This window comes from Canis aureus, chromosome 1 (genome assembly GCF_053574225.1).
Source record: "Canis aureus isolate CA01 chromosome 1, VMU_Caureus_v.1.0, whole genome shotgun sequence".
NCBI lineage: Eukaryota > Metazoa > Chordata > Mammalia > Carnivora > Canidae > Canis > Canis aureus.
In genome coordinates, this window is record NC_135611.1 from 18,888,869 (window position 1) to 18,908,553 (window position 19,685).

The following is a 19,685-nucleotide window of genomic DNA, read 5'->3' on the forward strand; positions in this document are numbered from 1 at the left end:
ATCTGGGTCCACACGTTTACGTTATTGTTGCCAGCATTAATGCTCTTTTAATCTTCTAAACATTATCAGCATCGATCTCCCTCCATATACACATTTGTTTGAGAAAGTGACATAACCACACGGTGGAAAGCCTGGAATAAAAATAAATGCACAGCCACCCGCGTCCGGGGCGCCTGGCGGCCTAGGCTGCTTCTCGCGCTCGCGCTCGGCTTCACCACCCTCTCCAGCGCCCTGCCCTCTCCGCCCGCGCCGCTCACTCTAATGTGTGTTAGGAAGGTGTTCTCCAGGCACCCGGGGCTTGACCAAGCAAGGACAGTAACGAGCTTTCCCATCATTAATCCAACCGGCCAGCTGGCAAAAGTATTTTGTGTTGGACACGGACATGGATGCGTTGGGTCTCTCACTGCTGGGAGACTTGGGCCGAGCTGGGCCGGAGGCGGACCAGCGGAAGGGGTGCGGTGGGGTGTGAGGTTCCGACAATAAGGTCCCTGCCTCTCCGCTTAGAAGGTGCCTTTTCCTTGGCACCGAAGGGGACACGCAGGCCTGTGGCGCCTCTGGCCGGAGCCGCTGCGCCCTGGGCCGGCCAAGCTCCGCCGCTGCGGGCGTCCTGTGACCCAGGCCACACCTTGGTAGGTGGGTGAAAGCCCCTCGGGTGCCTCCAGCCTGGCCGCCCGGAGTTGCTGTCTGAACTGGGCCGTGTGTCTATCTACTGCCGGATGTGTGGCAAGTTCCAAGCAGGCCGCCCCGGAGCCTGGGTCTCGGGAGGCGCAAACCTTGGCAGGTTATTGTCAGAGGCTTTGCTCTGTCTTCTGTGCGTTGGAGGAAACCACTCCTGCCACGGAAGCCTTGATTTTCCTCCGTGACGCTCCTGTCCAGGGTTTACCCGCTTTTTTTTTTTTCCAGTCCCTCCTTTTTTCGTGTTTGCGCTTGGTTCAGAGACGGGCTCGATGTCTGGGAGTGTTTGTGTTCAGACCTGCGGGAGTTTGTCCTTGCTGCCTCTCGCCGGGGTATACAAACTGCCCTGCAGGAGCATGCCTCCAGAACCAGGACTGGGCCCAACTGGGTACCTACAACCACCTGCTGCCCTGGCCACCTTTTCCTAACGAAATAGTGCTCTTGGAGTCCACCTCTCTGAAAACTAGTGCTGGGGCGATTTGAGCTTACTGTGTCTTGTCCCTTGCCCTTAGAAATGCCACCCTGAGCTGTGGATACACCAAGCAGTTGGCGCGGGGGAGAGAGACCTGCGGGAGGCAGGTGGGAGCGCAGAGGAAAAACCTGCTCCTATAGTGCTGGGGTCTGCTTCACCTGAGGGTGAGGTCTATAGGAAGTGATCCAAATCAGACCTGGATTCTGAGGTCCCTCAACCCCTGTCTGGTTGGGCCTCTGGCAAGACCCAGAGAGATCCAAAATGAGAAAGGGAAAGTAAAAGGAGACTAGGGGAGAAAAAAGAGGCCTGATAGGGGTAAGCTAGAGGTGCCCAGAGGGCTCTCCGAGGCTTGGGACTGGCAGTCAGGTCCAGCGACCCCGTGGAGCCAACAGGGCTGGCTTCTCCCCAGGAGCCCTACCGTGTGGGCGGTCAGCAGCGTCCCCGTGGGGATTCCGATCGATACTCCTGGCGGGGAAGGCCTCTGCTTTTCTTCTCCATTTGCTCCTGTCCCCTAGCGCTCCTGAGCACATAATACCTACTTACCAGTTCTGGCTTCTGCGTCAGTGTCTGAAGAGACTGATCTACTGACCCCAAACTGAAAAGCCTCCTATGTAATAATAACCACTCAGCACACTTGTAGTTGCAGATAAAATGGCCAGATAAAAAGGCTAAAGCTCTTGTCCCCTTTCATCGAGGGGTAATAAAACAGACACACATTTGAATGCTTGAGCAAAGCGGGGTCCTCAGCAGGAATTTCCCACTCGCTGAAGGAGGCTTCCAGTCTCCTGTGGAGGTGGCTTCATCAAACTCCTCCCTGGAAAAGCCTGCATGCTTCCCCAAGCCAGCCCCTAAAGAGTGCCCCCCCTACCCCGACTTTCCTGGGGTGCGTGGTGGGACTGGGGACCCCCATGTATGCCACATGTGCCCTTGTCCCAGCAATGCTTGGGGCTGAGGTCGGCTAACTGATAAAGCATACTTGGCATATCACTTTCAGACACATATAGGCACAAGGTCTTTCTTTCTTTCTTTTCTTTCTTTCTTTCTTTCTTTCTTTCTTTCTTTCTTTCTTTCTTTCTTTCTTTCCTTCCTTCCTTCCTTCTCTCTCTCTCTCTCTCTCTCTTTCTTTCTTTCTCTTTTCTTTCTTTCCTTCTTTCTCTTTCTTTCTTTGCTTTGTCCTTTGCAGGACAGGCGTGAGGGGGCGGCAGCGCTCTGACATGCTCTGGAATAGAATAGCTGTCATCCTGCCTTTACTGTACCCTCCACTGCAGCTGCCAAGTTCTTTCTGGTCCCTAGTGCCCAGAAAGCCAGCGGGTGTGCAAGCTCACCTGAGAGGGACTCGAGGTGTTCCCCCCCGCCCCCCCGCCTAATACAAAGGGGGTACGCCACTGTTCAGAAGTGTCAGTAGCCTCCAGTTTATTTCTCACCACTGCCCTCTATTCACTGCTTAATATTTCCTAGGAGCAAATCAGAGGAAATTGTAGGAGACAATTAAACTAGAGCTAAAGGAGAAAGATAGATGACTACACCTACGCAAAAGTATTAAGAGTCCACAGATTTGGGGAAGCTTTTTTTGGGGGGGGGCAGTTTTCTGTATCTTTTCAGATCAACACTGAGGGATGATTACTGCCTGGAGACCGGAATCCTCCCAACAGCCGGTATAGGCAGAGGCGGGCAGAGTGGAAACGCCCCCTCCCCAAGGCCGGGCGAACACGCCCCCAGCCCTGCCGGGCGTCGGGAGAGCGCACCCCACCAGCCAGGCTCAGCGGTGCGAGGAAAGCCCCAGGGAGCCGGGGAGGAAGCCCGAGCTCGCCGCTCCGGAAGCGCGTTGTGCACAGCGGGCTCCCAACCGTGCCGGCCGCACACAAGGCGCATCCCACTTTCCGCACCAACGTCGATCCCTGCCACCACGAACGGTGCCCTCGGTGGCCCCGCGGCTCCGGACAGACGGCCCCGGTCCGAGGGCAACTGCCCACCCGGACTTGCAGCAGGGTGCTGTGTGGGGCGCCCGGCCACCCTGCCCCTCGGGGCCGGCGGCTAGGGCCCGGGGGCAGCTCGGCCGCCCCGCGCACCAAGCCGGGGCTGCGCGCACAAAAGCGCACGACTGTGTGCCGGTCGCAGCCACCGCTGCGTCTTTCTCTCCGGCTCCCGCCGCCCACACAGGAGGTATCTGTGCTCCTAGAACAATAGAGGGCTGTACCTCGCGGCTCGGCCGCTAGAGGAGGCACAAAGAGCCAAGCCCGCTCCAGAACAATGTAACCAGCGCGTCGACCCGTCCCCTCCCGCCGGCCGCCGGCCCTCCCCGCCGCCGCGCTGCGCGCACAATCGGCGTCCGCTTCATGCAAAGGCGGAGCCTGCAGCCCGCGGCCAAGATGCATTAACTAACCTGCATCTTAATTCTTTCAGCACCTCTCCTAAAGAGCGCCTAGCCTGCCTCCGAGCTCAGCCAAGCCTCGGCAAATGCCAGCAAGAGCTGGGAGCCGGGCCAGGGTGGCCGGCGAGTGTTGGGGAGCTCTCCCGTTCTTAGTTTTTCCTCCTCCATTCTCCTGGAGGCGAATGTGAGAGTTCCAGCCTCCGTCCTTGCACGCTCCCCTCTGCGGGCAGTGACGCGGGGGCTGGCCCGAGCCCGGCTCTCTCGGTGCCACACTCCCCCACGCCAACGCCGAGGCCGGAGGTGAGCCCGGGAAGCGCTGCTGTGTCCTGGCCACCCGCTCCCCGCGCGGTCGAGATTGTGACTCCTGCTAATAACTAAAGAAGTTTGCCTGATACGGTGGTGGGAGAAGAACGGAGAATTTTTTTTTTTCCCTTTCTGAGGAGCAAAGCCCCTCAACTGCCTCCATAGAGGGGGACCAGGCAGCCCGGAAAACCGAAATGTATTGTCTAAGCAAGAGTTCAAGTGCACAGGGCTTTGAAAAAGGCCAATCCCCGGCCTCTGTGAGTCCTGTAAAGAGAAGGCTCCTAGTGCACACTGCGCACCCGGGGTCCCTTGTCCCACAAGTAGGGAAGGTCAGAAAGAGGGGGTAACATGGGCACACGGGGGAGGGGGGGCTGGTGAATGAAATGTGGTGGTGGAGGGGGGTGGTCGGTCAATGAGAGCTTGGAGTCCAAGAGGGAGGAAGAGAAATATGAAAATGCAGGAGAAAAAGAGAAAGCAGACAAGGAAGAAGGGAGGAGGAGGAGGAAATGACAGAAGAAGAAATAAAGTGGAGAGAAAATAGGAAGAGCGGAGCGGGAGGAGGCAGGAGCGGAGGCGAGGCGCGCGGGCCTGGGGCCACAGCGGCCCGGAGCCCTCCCCGCAGCAGCCGGGCTCCGGGGGGCCCTCCTGGGCTTACCTGCCAGGCGTAAGGCGGACATGCGCTGGAACTCGGGCTCCTGAAGCCACTTCCACATCCTGCGAAAGGTCTCCCTGCCAGATTTGAGTTTACTCCACGGTTTTGGGTTCCGCAGCAGGTCGGAGAGCGTCCCCTGAGACCGGCACAGCACCCTCTGCGCGAAGATCGCCTGCGGGATGCTGTAGCGCTTCAGCTCGGCCGTGATGCGCTGGGCCACCTCTTTGGTGTTGATCTCCTCCAGCTGGCCCGATGTGGCCACCTGCGAGCCAGACGAGGACGAGGGGGGCCGCTCGCGGCTGGGCGCCAGCACCGGCCCGTGGGACTGCGCGTGGCCCGGGTGGTGCAGGCCGTTGAGGTGCGACATCATGGCCGCGGGCGGGGTGCCCAGGCCGCGGGACAGGTGCTGCTCCCCGCGGGTCAGCATGGCAGTGTGGTGCGCGTCGAAGTTGGGGCTGAGCATTTTGTCGTGGCCCGGCGGCCCGTAGCTGGGCAGGCTCTGCTGCGCGTTGTGGAGGCCGCCCAGCCCGTTGCCCAGCGGCGCGGCGGCCAGCGGGGACAGGCTCTGGCTCATGCCGGGCATCTCCTTGTAGGGGCCGTACAGGTTGTTCATGGCCGGGAGCCCGCGCTCGTCGCGCATGAGGGTGAAGCTGCCGCTGACGTTGCCCGACAGGCGCTGGTGGTGGTGGTGGTGGTGGTGGTGCGGGTGGTGGTGCGGGTGCGGGTGGTGGAACTTGTCGGACACGGTGGAGATGGGCGGCAGCGGCTGGAGCGGCGTCAGCGTGGTGTAGGTGTTGCTCATGCCCATGCCTGGCGGGGACGAGTCGCAGGACATGCTCATGGCGTGGTGCAGCGGGATGGAGAGCTCGGGTCGGTAGTCGCCGCCGTCCAGGATCGAGGCCATGCTGGTGACCATGGCCGAGCGCGACGCCGCCGCCGCCGCCGCCGCCGCCGTGCCCAGCTCCTGGTGTGCGGCCGGCGGGGGCGGGGGCGGCGGCGGCGGCGGCGGCGGCGGCGGCGGGCCCCGCAGCGAGCCGGCGGCGCCGCGGCCCGCGTGGTGGGGGCTGGGGCTGGCCAGCAGCTCCTGCTCAGGGCCCGGGCCCCCGCCGCCGCCCCCGCCGCCCCCGCCCCCGCCCCCGCCGCTGCCGCCGCCGGCCGGCCCGTGCAAAGTGCCCAGACTTTCCATTGTCAGCTCCGGGTTCATGGCGCAGCCCTCTAGGTCTTTGGTGAGGCATCGATAGGCGGTGTAGGCAGCCTTCATTCAGTCCATCGGGGCCCGGGGGCGGCGGGGGCGGCGGGGGCGGCCGGCGGGCGGGCGAGGCGCGCGTGGCGGGGCCGGGGCGCGGGAGCGGGGAGGGCGCGCGAGTGCGGGAGTGTGCGCGCGGGCGTGCGCCCCGGGCTGCGGGCTGCGGGCGCGGGTGCGGGTGCGGGTGCGGGCGCGGGTGCGGGCGCGCCCGGGCGGGGCGGGGTGGGGGCGGGGAGGGGCGGCCGGGGCGTGCGTGCGGGGGGGGCGGGGAGGGGGGATCACCGGGCCCCGCCGCTCGGGCCGGCGCGCTGCCTCGCCATGTCCGAGCCCGCTCCGGCGCCGACGTCTTCTGTTTGGGTGAGCGGGAGCTGTCCAGAAGGGCTCTGCCGCTCGCCGGGGCAGCCAACCTAGCCTCCCGGGCGCGGGGCGGGGCTGCGCCCGATGGGCGTCGCGCGCGGCCACTCCGAGCGCGCCGCTGCCCCGGGGGGCGGGCCTCCCGGGCGCGCCTGCCAATGGCCGCGGAGGGGGCGGGGCCGGCCGTTTCAGGTTTGGCTGACGGCTCTGTGCCTTTTTTTTTTTTTTTTCTCCTCTGCCACTAGAATCAAACGTCAAGGAGAGGGAGGGAGGGAGGGAGGAGAAGAAGAAGAGAGGGTCGCGGGGAGAGAGAGGCGAGAGTGCGAGCACGGGGGAGAAATCATGTTAAAGATGCCGCCCTGGGTCCCTCTCGAGCAGCTGCGATCTGTAGAAAAGGGCATTGCTTTAGTTCCCTTTGCTTCACCCTACAGCTTTTTTTTTTTTTTTTTTTTCTTTTTCTGGAGGCTAGCAAGCCAGTCTGTACTGCTGGAAAAAAAGAAACAAAAAACAAAAAACAAACCCAAGTCTCCTAGCGAGCCACTTCCCAAGCGTCTCTATCTCAGAGCCTGTAGTTGACCCTTTTAAAAATGCAGGCGCTTCTGTATTTCTAATGCATGCAGGGCACATTCCCCAGACCGGGGCGTGCGCGGTCTGCCCGGGCGGAAGGAACCCCAAGCCCCGCGCCGCCTCCGAGCTGCGCCCGGCGACGCCAGCCCCTCGGCGGTGCGGGCCACCGTAATCCAAAGCAAAGTTAACACAATAACATCATTTAATTACCCGGCGAGCCCATAAATCTCCCAGTTATGAGGCTCCAGAAGGGCCCTGTGAGGTTGCAAAACAAAACTAGAACTCTAGGAGCTGCGGCTTCAAGGTGACCAAATGCCTCCCCTGTTGGGGACTTGGAAAGAAGTGGAGGGTGGGTGGGAGGGGAGAGGGTGCCCGCAAGATTGTTACCGATTGTTGCCCATCGGGTGCAAACTTCTCCTCCTGGGAGCAGGGAGTACGGAGACCGTCCGGGACGACCCCCGCGGGTTTTCCCTGTACCGCGCACACACACGCGCACACACACACACACGCGCACACACGCGCGCGCGCACCCCGAGAAAGGAACGCCCCAGGTTGCCTCCGGGGGCAGGGGACACGGCCCCTTGGCCGACATCTGTAATATCCAAAACTTGTCTCTGGAAAGACCAAAACCCTGGCGAGTTTTAGGACGCAGCATTAAAAAAAAAAAAAAAAAGGTGCACCTTCGTCTCCCCAGAACGTCCGCTGTTCCGTAACCCTGGGTCGGGGGCCGCTAGGGGAGCGGGCGGAGGGAGGAGGTGGAGATTTCTGAGGCCTGGGTGGGGGGTGGAGGGGTGGAGGGGTGGTGGCTGAAGACCTGCAACTGCCCGGCATTGAAACCCTTAAAAGTAACAGATTCTTCCAAAGCAGGTTGCGCTCTGTTTGCCTCCGAAGATTCAAGCTGGCTGAGGTTGCGCAGATGTTGCCTTTGTTTAAAGAGACAGTAATTAAGGACAGGGTGGACATAAGTTTGAGAAGCGTGACCTATTTTCTTTTGATCAGCTGTCAAAAGAAGAGCAGGGGGTCTCCTTAAGACAGCCCCCTCCAACCACTTCCAGCTGTTAGAGAAAACTTGATAAGAAAACAAGGACACAGCCTGGAATACTGTATGTGCCTTCCTGGTGCTAGAGAAAGGTTTGATTCATTTGGAAAATAGTTCTTAGTCTTGATGACCTTTTGCGGCTGCCCTGCTTTCCCTTCTAGCTACAGAACAAACACACAAACAAACAAACAAACAAAAATCCACCCCCTCCCACACCATCCTGTTACATGAATGTACAGTGACGTTATTCATAGATCAACTTTATTGAGCTCTGGCGAATACCTTGCCAATTACTCTTTCAAGGAGCTGCCCCCCCCCTTTTTTTTTTTTTGGAATCAAAGCCTGGGTAAGAAAGTGGACGGTCCTCTGCTTTGCTAGACACGCTTTCCTAGCTGTCACATTTTTTAATGTCACCAAATCAGACAGGTAAAATAACTGAGTTTTTTGTTTCTCTGTCTTTCCTCGCCCTCTCCACCCTCTCCTGCTGTCTCTCTTTCCACTCCCCACCTTATATATGGCAGCTGGATACTTGGGATAATTTGAAACAGTTAATGTTTGAAAAACTTAGGGAGTTGGACAAAAGTTCACAAAAGCGCAACCTCCTGTTGGTCTAGGAGTGCTCCCAGACTGAAATAGGGCAGGAGAGCAGCAAGGCTGGGCAAAGAGTCTGATATGCCCCAATGTCTGAACACAGCCTTCCCTGCCCTGGCTTCAGGCTCCAGGAGCGGCCAGTGACCCCAGGCTGGGACACTGAGTAGGCACTGCCTCCATACAGAAACCCGAGTATATAGATGGCCATTAAAAGAATTTTTCAAAATGATAAACTCGTTTACCAGGCTACCAAGATAAATCTGCTCCTGGGAATTGCATTTTGGTGTGCCTGGGAGCAGTCACGTGCTGGAGAGTTGAAAGGTGAGTTGCATATTCTTGCTGCCTTGCTCCCTCCCTCTCTCCCTCCTCCCTCTCTTCCACCCTCCCTCCCCCTTCCCTCGATCAATATTGGCGATCTCAGGGAAATCATGAAATCGTATTGGCTTCTTTGTGTATAATTTCATTGGGCTAGATTAAAGCAGATTTTTCACGTTGTTTTTCTTAATGATGGTTTGAGGTTTTGTATGTCAACCTAAAACCCATTTAAAAGGGAAATTAATGTGCGTTTTTAGTCAGCATCTTGATTTTTGCTAAATTAGTCTTGCATGCCCTTTCCTTTTCTTTCTAAAAAGAAAAACATATTTTCTACTTGAGGATAATTTTAAGAATATCAATAAGATTTTCAAATATGTTTCAAAATATCTTTGATGTTTCTTTCTCTGAGAAAATAAAAGGAAGAATTGCTTTCTAACTGCCCCTTGTTTACACATGTACTCTAACCTTCAGAAGTTGTGTAACTCAGAATTAAAAAAAAAAAATTGAAGCTACACTCCGGTCCCCCTTCTCCTCAGCATTTGATTCACAATTAGACTGTACAGAAATGTGGTAGCAGGAGTGCTAGTTCACGACTATTAGAATCTGGACAGTTGCACCAGCCATTACACCGGGATCAGGATATCCATTTCTTAGCATACCACTTCCGCAGGTCTGATTTTCTTCAAAATCAGATACTTGAATGAGTCAAAAGAAGTCTGTAAATAAAATGTAGCTTTGACAACAAATGTAAGCTATTGCATTATAAAAGAAAAAAAAAACTTGAGTTAGTAATTGTAGAGATAGACTGGAAATTTTTACCAGAGCTTTTCATATGCGTTTTCACATTCAATAAATATATATATATATATTTATTTATTTATTTTAGGCTCTGAGAGGGAGAGAAAGGTGAGCATTCAATTAAAAACAGAGACCCTATAAATTATTCACACACACACAAAAATACATAGACCTCAAGTAAACCCAGACTGGATAAGGGGCCCATCAGCTTTGTTTCTACCAAACAACAGTAACCACAGCCCAAATCCCAGGAAGGGGGGGGGGGGGCTGCTTATTTCTACCCAAATGTTAAAATCCTGAGGAAGGTTTTGTGTTGGGAGAACACATTTGTGCTACAACTAGGTTTATCAGAGCAATACAAAAAGACATAATGGTGGGTTGATTTGGACTATTTTATTTTTGTCCTTCCCCAAACCATCTGGCGTGTGAGTGTGGGGGTATTGATCAGGATCTGTGAGCTGCAGACCCCATGCCAATCCATAGCGTTTCTGGCAATCAGTGTCGCCCATGAATTGCAGCTGTCTGTGTAGCTGCCGAAAAGAAATCTTCAGAAAAGTCCCCCCCTTATCAAACACTTCATCCGTTCAGGGGTAAGTCAATATCATTTCTTTGTCATTCGGTGGGCGAGGATTATGAGGAGAAAGTTTTTGTTGTCGGTTGTAGCTGCTGCTGTGCTTTTTTTTTTTTTTTTTTAAAGGAAGGAGAGCAATTTTCTAGCCATTGAATGGTAATGGTTTTCCAGAAAGGCCTCAAGCGTTTGTATGAATCGGACAACAAATGCTGTTTCAATATTGTGGGGGAATTTTAAGAGGCGGGGGGAATTCTTATGTTGCTATACACAAATAATAATAGTGATAATACAGGGTTCCTTTTAACGACGGAGAAATTTCTCCCCTCTTTTCGGAGCCTCCAGTGATGAAGACACCGCAAGTCTCTGTGATTACACTTGCAGATGGACGGTGGGTGCTCGTGGCGGAAAAGGAGCCTTCGGAATTGTGGCTCTGTTTGATATCTCCATTAGCTTCAATTTTATTCTGTTTGCAAGCTCAGGCTGGTTGAGCACAGGGGCAAGAAAACTAAAACCCAAGCCCAGCACCACTAACCCGCTTCTGCCTCTCAGCTCAGAAATTCGCTGACGCTTTGCAGATTCCAGTCGAATCTAGGAAAGTTTGCTTGTTTGTTTTTAAAAAGTGTGTTAGGTGGTGGAGCCCAACGGGTCCTCTTTTCCGTGAACGCTCTTCTGCTCCGCGTGAGTCTGGTTAAAATCCGAAAGGCCAGTTTAGTTATTGCGAGCTGTTAGGGACAGCCCTTAACTTTTCGGTTGACACTGTGCGCCGCGGTGGAGGAACACTTGGAGCGTGTTAGTGTTTTCCCACCCTCAGCTGGCCTCTTAGGAAAAGAAAAATGAAGCTGCAGGCAGAACCCTGCGGGCTGGGGGAGGGTGCTCTCGCAGCCCCAAGCCCCGCGCCTGGCTGGCTTCGCAGGTGGGGAGCAGGGCTGCGGGGCCAATCCCGCGGGGACGCTGCGCCGGGGCAAAACCCGGTGGCAGCCTCAGTAGTCCGGGCGCGGGCAGTGGGCGGGCTGGGGGGCGGGGAGAAGGAGGAGGAGACCCCCAGCGGGACGCGCCTCTGCACCTGCTCCTGGGGCGACACGTCTGGAGTGGCAGCCGCGGAACCCCCAGCTCCGCAGAGCTAAGTTGCAAGCGCGTCCACCTGCCTAGTTTTAAAGAAAGCCAGGGACTAGGTGAGCGAACCTCGATCGTTCTCCCTCCATTCCCATAGAGAGGAAATTGTTGGAGTCTTGATGCTCTCAGGGCTGCACACACACACACATACACACACACACACACACTTCTGTCCTCCTTTCCAGTCCTGGCTAGGTTCCCCGACCCCCTCGCGGGAGGAGTTTGGGCAGAAGTAAGAGCCTGGGCCTCTGATACGGACTGGAGGGGACGGTCGCCGAGGCTGAGTGCTGGGACTGCAGACCTTGCCCAGGACATTTCCCTATCCCCGAATTCGGGACCCACCACAGAACCTTCCCTGGGGCCACCCTCCGCCTGTGTTTTCGCGGCTGCTACCGCTGTGGAAGCTGGTGGGAGAAATATAATTTGACTGTTGGGGCAAATGAAATTTTAAAAAAAGTGAAGGGGAATGTGAGGATTTGAAACTGCAGAGATCAGAGGGCTTCTTTTTGGGGACCAGGGGGACCCTGGGGAGTGGGGGGAGGCCTGGAGCTCGGCTCTCCCAGGAATACAGCTTTTTCTCTAAAAGAACGTTTCACTTTTAGAGAGCAACTTGTTATCCTGAGCCTAAAGATGAGTTTTATCCGGGCTGCCCCTAAGTACCTGTCCTACGATTTCTCTCCACCAAAGCCCTGTGAGGTTGATCTGGAGCCACAAATCCTGCAGTCGCTTTTTCTTTTAACCGTGGGTTTCCAAAAGTACAATTCATGTGTGCTTAAAATAAAGTTTTCCTCTCTGCCAGTTGTCACCCCACAAAAGAAAAACTGGCGTGAGGTCCTTTTGTTCAGGTCAAGTTGTGCGTGAAATCTTTTTGTTGTCCTTTCAAAGGGAAGGCAAAAGTTGCAGTTGATTGCAAAAAGGACAAATTTAACTCTCTGAAAGTGGAGCTGTTTTCAAGTTGCCCTGAGACACTAAGCACGGGCATTGCTTTTTTTTTTTTTAATTATTATTTATTACCTTCTTAAAACGATCACTTATTTGCTGTGGACGTAACCACTTCTGATTGAGGATTCAGTATTGTTTAGGCATTAATACAAACACCCAGCACTTCTTCTCTCTATGAAAATGGGAGAGTTTAAAAATCCTTTTCTGTAATTTCAACGGTCTCGCTGCCGTGTAATTAGAACATAAGAGCACAACAGAGTCCCGAAAAATAGTGTGCCAGCTTTGAAACTAAGAAACACCATTTCCGATTCCTAAAGGTAATACTTGTATTCGAAAACCAACAGGAGCAATCGAGGGTTTTAAAATATTTTTGCGCGCCGGACCATTTCTTTATGTAAAAAAAAAAAAAAAATCACATGGTACATATTTTTTAGATTCCGTGTATTTTATTTAGCTCCTAAAGTAATTCAGTAACTACGAAGGGAGTCTGAGCCAATGTTTGAAGATAACACGACCGACAGCAAAATAGCACATTCAGATGATTTTAGGAGCTTTTTATGTCGCAGAATCGCTTCGATGCCACTTTATTTATTTATTTTTATTTTTTTGGATTTTGGATTGTTTCGCTTCCCAGCGTGCGCGGCCAGGCAGCTCCGGCCGCGCGCTGGGATCCCGGGCGGCCGCGTGGAGCGGCGCGGGCCGCGGTCGCTCGGGGCGCAGGACGCGGAGCCGCGGGCCACGGGGACGGGCGCTCGGGCCGGCCGGACACAGGTGGCTGGGCCGCTTCTGCGGAGCCCGGGCTGCGAGGCGCGGCGGCGGCGGCGCTCGGGGCTCGGGGCTCGGGAGCGACTCCCGAGACCTGTTGGCGGCGGCGGGGCGCTGCTCGCGGCGGCCGGGCCCGGGGCGCAGGGGCGCAGGGGCGCAGGGGCGCGCGTCGAGGCCGGGCGCTCCGGAACCTCCACCCTCGCCGGCCCCGCGGAGCCGGGCGCCCCGGCCAGGCAGCCGCTTCCCGGGGAGGGGGCTGCGGGCCCCGCGGCGCGGGGGCGGAGGGAGCCGGCCGGGATTGATGTCTAAATCAATGCGGTTTCCAGGCGCTTCTCCCCGCGCCTCTCCATCTTCCTCCGAGCCAGGCCGCCTCCCGAGGGGGTTGCCTCTCCCTCCGCGAAGTCAGCGCCGGGAGCGCGGAAAGCGCAGCCCCACGCGAGGCAGCGCGGGCCGGAGCCCCCGGGGCGACCCCCGAGCCCCCCAGCCCCCGCGCCCCGCGCCCCCCGCCTCCCCGCGGCGCGCCCTGTCGCCCCCCGGCACCCGCGCGGGTTCCCCACGCCCCGGGCCGCCGCCCCGGCCGCCTGCCCTCCCGGCTCCCGGCGGGGCCCCCGATCGGACGGGACCTGGCCGGGGAGACCCCAGGGCTCCGCCGCCGCCCCGGCCCTGCTCGGGCGGGCCCGGCTGCTTCGGATTTAATTATTCACCGATGAATTAGACAGCTGCAATTGTCGTGAAAAATCAGCGGCCACTATCGATCCCCGGAGCGGGTGGGGGCGGGGAGGCCGCGGGGCGCGGGGGAGGGAGGGGAGCTGGGCCCGGGCCTGGGGCTCCCCTCCTCGAGCCGGGCCCGGGATGGGGGGACGGGGTGGGGGCCGGGCGTGCACGCCTCCTCGGGCCTGCCCTCGGGGGTGCAGAGAGGGCCCCCGGGCGGCGGAAGGGCGTGCCCCGCGGTGCCCCGCGGTGCCCCGCTGACCCCCGCTGACCCCCGCGCCCGGGCACCTGCGGGCCCCTCGCGGGCAGGCGGGCTCGTGCCGTCCCTCGCCGGGAGTTCGCGCCGCCGAGCAACAAGTCTCGGCGTCCTCGAGGCTCGGCCCCGGAGCCCCGGAGCGCGGGCGGCCTGCTCCCGGTTGCTCGGGACCTGGGTCAGGAGTGTGGCCCAGAGGAGCAGTACGTGTGTTCTCGGGGCTGGGAGCCCACCGAGGGCGCGGAGAGTCCGTGCAAAAGAGGCCAGTGCGGTTCTCCGGGCCCAGATCTGCTGGCTTCAGATGGGGTAGGAAAAGCTCCCCTCCCCTATCCGTATCACAAAAGCACAGGCAGCCAGGGGTGGGGGTGGGGGGAGTCTTTTCGCGTAGGCGCGCTCTGTTCTCCTCTCGGGTCGTCCTGAAGCCCCGTGTGGCTGCACATCACAATTTGAAATGGCTTTTTATAGGAACCACAAATTACACAGGAAATTTATAGGCTACGTGAAGCAAAAAAGATAATAAAAGGTTTAACACTCCTCATCCCCCAGGTTTCCTTTTTCCCCTTTCTCTCTTCTTAAAACTACTTTCGAGTGTTTGCTATCTACTTTTGTTGGGGGAAATGTGTTCTTCAGACTTTATCCGGGAAAGAGTTGAGCTCTGGCTCCCTGGAGATCAGATATAGAGTCAAAAAGGCACTACATTGCCTGCTTCGTAATCCATGGGGCTGAGTATAGGTCACTGAACACAAAATGGCCTTTCCTCTCTTGCTTACTGAGATGGTTTAATGGATTTTGTAATGGTTCCCAACTATCAGACAGGGGAAATCTGGTTTGGGGGCTTTTTGTTCACATAACCCAAATACAAAGCACATGTTAATACGCACTTTGCCTTATCAATGGAAATTGGTAGCACGGCAGTGGAATTTCTTAGGGCAATTCTGAAACATCATGTTTCAGTACACCATGTTTCAAGCATGGCCTCTTGCTTAATAAATGCGAAAAGTCTTCAGAATTTTCCGTTTAGGTTGAAAGATTTCTGAGAATCCTTTGACTAATATCTCATATCTATCTGCTACAAAACTACGATATTGAATTTGAATGCAGTTTTCAGTATTAGTCCACCCCCCCCCCCCACACTCTTTTAAATCAGGGGGTTGGGGAGGGTATGAATAATGGTTGATTTTAGCTTTCAGTGGAGTAGAGGTGGGGTAAATGGATGCCTTTTTAAGAATTTGCAAACCAAATGAGGTTAAATAGAGTCATCTGATTAAGGCAAAGATTTTTGTGTTGTGAGAGGGCACAGTTTTTGCGTTTGCAGATGCTGTTCCTTTCAAGTCCCTGAACCGTTTCCACACATGGCAATGTCAGCTCATATCTGAAGTTTCAGTTGCATTTTTAAAGACTTCTTTTTTCATGCTATTTGCAAATGTAATTTCTTTTCAATAAAATTATTTCACTTTTTTCATTTTTCATGCTCATTCTTGGTTTTTCTCCCTAGCTCTTATTTTAAACTTCTCTTTTGAGAGCTTTTACTTCATCAGATTACTTACTACTTCAGTGCTATTACGTATAATGGTAACTGGCACCAGGAGATATCACGGCAGGTTTTGAGAAAGGAAGTCTACCCCTAATTTAGTTCAAAAAAAATTTTGTACTTGACTTTCTTGTATTAAGAACTTGCCTTTGTTAAATACCATAACTTAAATACTGGAGCATAAATGGGGTAGCAACCAGATGCAGCATATTGGAGAATGCTGGAAAACTCTAAGTGTTTTACAGAAAATTATGATGGTGGTTAATTGATTCATTAATTTATTTGTTCATTTAAGAGATATTTACTGAATGCCTACTATGTGCCTATTAGAGTTTTTAGTTATAAACAAAAGACGCTGCCTTAAACCAACTTAAGGAGAAAAGAATTTTCATGGAAGAAACCAGATAGCTCACAGAAGCGATAGAAATGCAGGAGATTCAAGCTTGGAAAATAGGCAATGGCCAGGGGAGAAGAGGAGCTGGAGCAGAGTCAGGGTTACTCCATGCAACAGCCTGGCTAGGAAGCCTCTGTGGGCACTGCTGTCTCTGTCACTGCGGCCAAGAGTAACTTCTCTGCTATCCTTGTGTTTTTATGTTGCCTCCACAAGAGCCAGTTTGGGGCTCTCCTAACTACCAGAAGGTGAGAAGAGGGTCACTCCATCCTACCTGCACTGCATACCGTAGGGAGTTACTTTAAAATAAGAAGGATGCTTGGATCCTGAGTAGCAAAAACCAGAAAACAAACAAAAAGCACCCAGAAATATGTTACCACATAGATACTGGGGATAGAATAATGAACATGTTAGATGTGACTCGGCTCTCATGAATCCTGTATTTTAGTGGAATATTTTATTTTATAGTTTAAAATATTTATATTTAAAAATTTAATATTAAATAATATAATATTTAAAATATTTATACTTTAAGATGTTTTACATTTGCATAAATCTTTATACTTTTTGGATAAAGGAGGGAAGAAAAACCCAGTTATTTAGATCCCATCTCAAAATAATGGATTAGATTTCCTTCTTTTTTTTTCTTTTTTTTTTCTTGTTGTCTTTTGGATATGGTTGGATGTTGGTCAGGGCAAGTCAGAAAATACTGATGTAGGAAATGCTGTGTCTACTGCACTACCCTCAGTCTCAAGGTCAAGGATGTGGTGGAAACAAACTCTGGATCTCGAGAAAGAGCCCTGGATTTCAGTCCCAATCCTATTATTGTCTCCTGTGTGACTTTGAACTCCCTTCTGTAGATGCTCCAAGGTCCTTATGTGCTTCAAGTCTGATTTGATATGGATCTCCTTTTATCAAAATGGAGTCTTTATAATGATTGAGTTAATTTTCTGAAGGCTTTCTTTTAGATATTCTAAATTTGAATCCAAGTAGTTATGGTGTTTATAGCCTTAAAAAGCTATTTTTAAAAAAAGATTTTATTTATTTATCTGAGAGAGAGAAGAGAGAGCAAGCACGAGCAAGGATGGGCAGAGGGAGAGGGAGAAGCAGACTCCTGCTGAGCTCAGAGTCCAACCTGGGGCTCAATCCTAGGACTCTCAGAAATCCTGACCTGAGCCAAAGGCTGAAGTTTTACAGACTGAGCCACTCAGGTACACCTTAAAAAGCTATTTCTGTTGGGATAAATTTGTAATAATTAACTTTATATTTCAGAAAGCTTTCAGGATCTTCATTTTCAAAAATGAATTTTCTTTTATTTCCAATTCCAAGTGATCTAGTTCAGTGTTGCTTTCAGTTTCATATTACATTCTGGGCTGTTTGTTCGTGTCTGTAACTAATTTTCAGACCAAGAAAGACAAAAAGAATAGAAGACAGAGATGAGAGAACAGATACTGTCATGATTTAAAGTCATTGGGGAGTCTAGAATTGCTTCAGAGTTGTGTTATTTTTTTTTTATATTTACTACAAATTTTTGACAGGTATTGCTTTTGAAGAGAATTTTTGAATTTTATGTGAAAAAAACTACTTGATGGGATAAAATCCTTACTTAAACCTTATTTCTTCAAGATGGAACCATTGTGATATTTACTATATCATCAAAGTGTCCTGACTGGAAAGATGTGGGAACAGTTTTAAGGTCATGTTTGACATTAGGTTTGTTACACAATATAAGCAAACAGTGGCAACTCTGGATATTTTGTATTCTTGGAATTCTGAAAAAAACTAGGTGTCAATCAAATGAACCCATATAAAACCAGGGTCACTTGCCTTTTACATGAGACCTATGTCTGACCCATTTTATTTTATTTTATATTTTAATTTTTAGTTAAAAGATTTTAAAGATTTATTTATTTTAGAAAGAGAGAGTGAGTGAGAGCAAGCACTTGGGTGGGGAGAAGTGCAGAGGGAGAGAATCTTCAAGCAGACTCCCCGCTGAGCACAGAGCCCCACTTAGACTCAATCTCAGGACCCTGAGGTTGTGACCTGAGCCCAAATCAAGAGTTGATTGCTTAGCAGACTGGGCCACCCAGGTACCCCTTTAATTTTTTTTTTTTAAAGTAAACTCTACACTCACCATGGGGCTGGATCTACAACCTCAAGATGAGAGTTGCCTGTATGCTCTACCAACTGAGGCAGGCAGGTGCACCTGTATGATCCATTTTCAAAGTGAATAATTCCTTGGGAAACCAATAATTTAAAGACACATATACTTAAAATATTGATTTCTGCATGTTGGGGTTGGGTGGGTGGAGTCAAGTTGACAATGAGAGGAGTTACATTTATAGGAGTTTATTGATCCATAATGGAGTAAGAATTTTTCGTTTGCAAATCCCCTTCTTCTTTATGACATTTCAAATCCTACTACTCATCCTTTAATACTCTGTAAACTTTCTGGGTGAGAGCCATAGTAGGAAATGGATTTTATGTTGCAACATATATATGCACATTTCAGGAATGAAACACATCTTTTTTTTTTTTTAAAAAAAGATTTTATTTATTTGAGAGACAGAGAACATGTGTACATGAGAGGAGGAGAGGCAGAGGGGGAAGGAGAGGCAGATTCTCCACTGAGCACAGAGCTTAACTTAGGGCTTGATCCCGGGACCCTGAGATCATGATCTGAGCCAAAAGCAGTCACTTAACCAACTGAGCCACCCAGCCATTCCTGAGATACATCTTTTTAAATGCCCTATTGTAGCCAAACCTGTATTTGAAATTAGTTACTAAAATATAGAGCCTGGTCTGATCATTCTGAGATGTGTTATTTTCTTCTCTGTATAGCATTTGTTTTTCCTACTGTTCATTCAGTATCTGTCAACTAAAACTTGGTATTATTATTTGTGTATGAAGTCCATTGGCTATTTTAGATGGTAAGCACTTGAGGATGCCATCCAGGAAGGAAGTCTTCAGTGGCATGCCTTAGGGCTCTGATCCTATCTTGTTCAATATTTTTATTAAAGCCTTTACTGAAGGTTAAGGACTGCTTGTCAATGGGATACCTGGGTGGCTCAGTGGTTAAGTGTTTGCCTTTGGCTCAGGTCCTGATCCCGGGGTCCTGGGATCGAGTCCTACATCAGGCTCCACAGGGAGCGTGCTTTTCCCTCTGCCTATGTCTCTGCCTCTCTCAATGTGTCTCTCATGAATAAATAAATAAAATCTTTCCTTTTTTTAAAAGGACTGCTTGTCAAATTTGTAGGTGACGTAGGGCTAGCAGCCATAGCTAATATATTGGAAGGTGAAGTCAAGATTCAAAGTGAAATATGAATGTTGGAATGAAAACTAACATGATGTAATTTAACAAAGACCAGTAGAAAAGAAAGCCCTTTACTGAGACTGAAAAATATTAATCAAGGGAGATTCCTGGATTGTGACAACAATGCAGATGCAGAGATTAATATACTATAAATGCAGAAACGATCCAAAACTATTATGCTGCACACAAAAACTAATGTAATTTTAGGCTGCGTTAATAGGACCATGATATATAGCTTACAAGGAAGGTAACAGGTTCCATGCATTCTGGGCTGGAGATTTATCTAGGTCTGGCTACCTCATTTTATTATACATATTGATAAGTTAGAGATTGGTATGGGCTCTCAGGTTGTAAGGGAAGAAGAAACTATACTTTATGTGGAAGAGTTAGAGCAAATGTTTAGCCTAGAGAAGAGGCAAGTGATGTGGTATGTGATTCCCATTTCAAATATTTGCCTAGCTGTCACATGGCGGGGCGGGGGGGAGGTAGAGTAGTTCTTCCTGGACCCCAGGGCAGAGTTAGGACTACAGGGTAAAAGTGACAGCAGATCTGACTTTGATCCTCATACTTATGGTTTTCCAAGAGTGCAGCGGGTTGCCACATGAAGGAGTGAATTATTCACCCATAGGAATATTTTGCAAAGGCTGAGTGACTGTCTGGATAGGATGCTATTAGTAGGGATCAACTGAATTAGGTGGCTACCTGAAATAGA

At 52.0% G+C, this 19,685-nt stretch overlaps 1 protein-coding gene and 1 long non-coding RNA gene across 2 annotated transcripts in view; one reads left to right on the forward strand and one right to left on the reverse strand.

Moving 5' to 3' along the window:
* Positions 1-5,734, reverse strand: part of ONECUT2 (one cut homeobox 2) — a 52,200-nt gene extending 46,466 nt beyond the window's left edge. The window contains exon 1 of the mRNA XM_077891913.1: positions 4,477-5,734. Within this exon, the coding sequence (XP_077748039.1) occupies positions 4,477-5,734 (1,258 nt within the window). The remainder of the gene's footprint in view (positions 1-4,476) is intronic.
* A 2,578-nt stretch (positions 5,735-8,312) lies between these two features.
* Positions 8,313-19,685, forward strand: part of LOC144310671 (uncharacterized) — a 70,444-nt gene continuing 59,071 nt past the window's right edge. The window contains exon 1 of the long non-coding RNA XR_013376329.1: positions 8,313-8,591. This is a non-coding gene — a long non-coding RNA (uncharacterized LOC144310671). The remainder of the gene's footprint in view (positions 8,592-19,685) is intronic.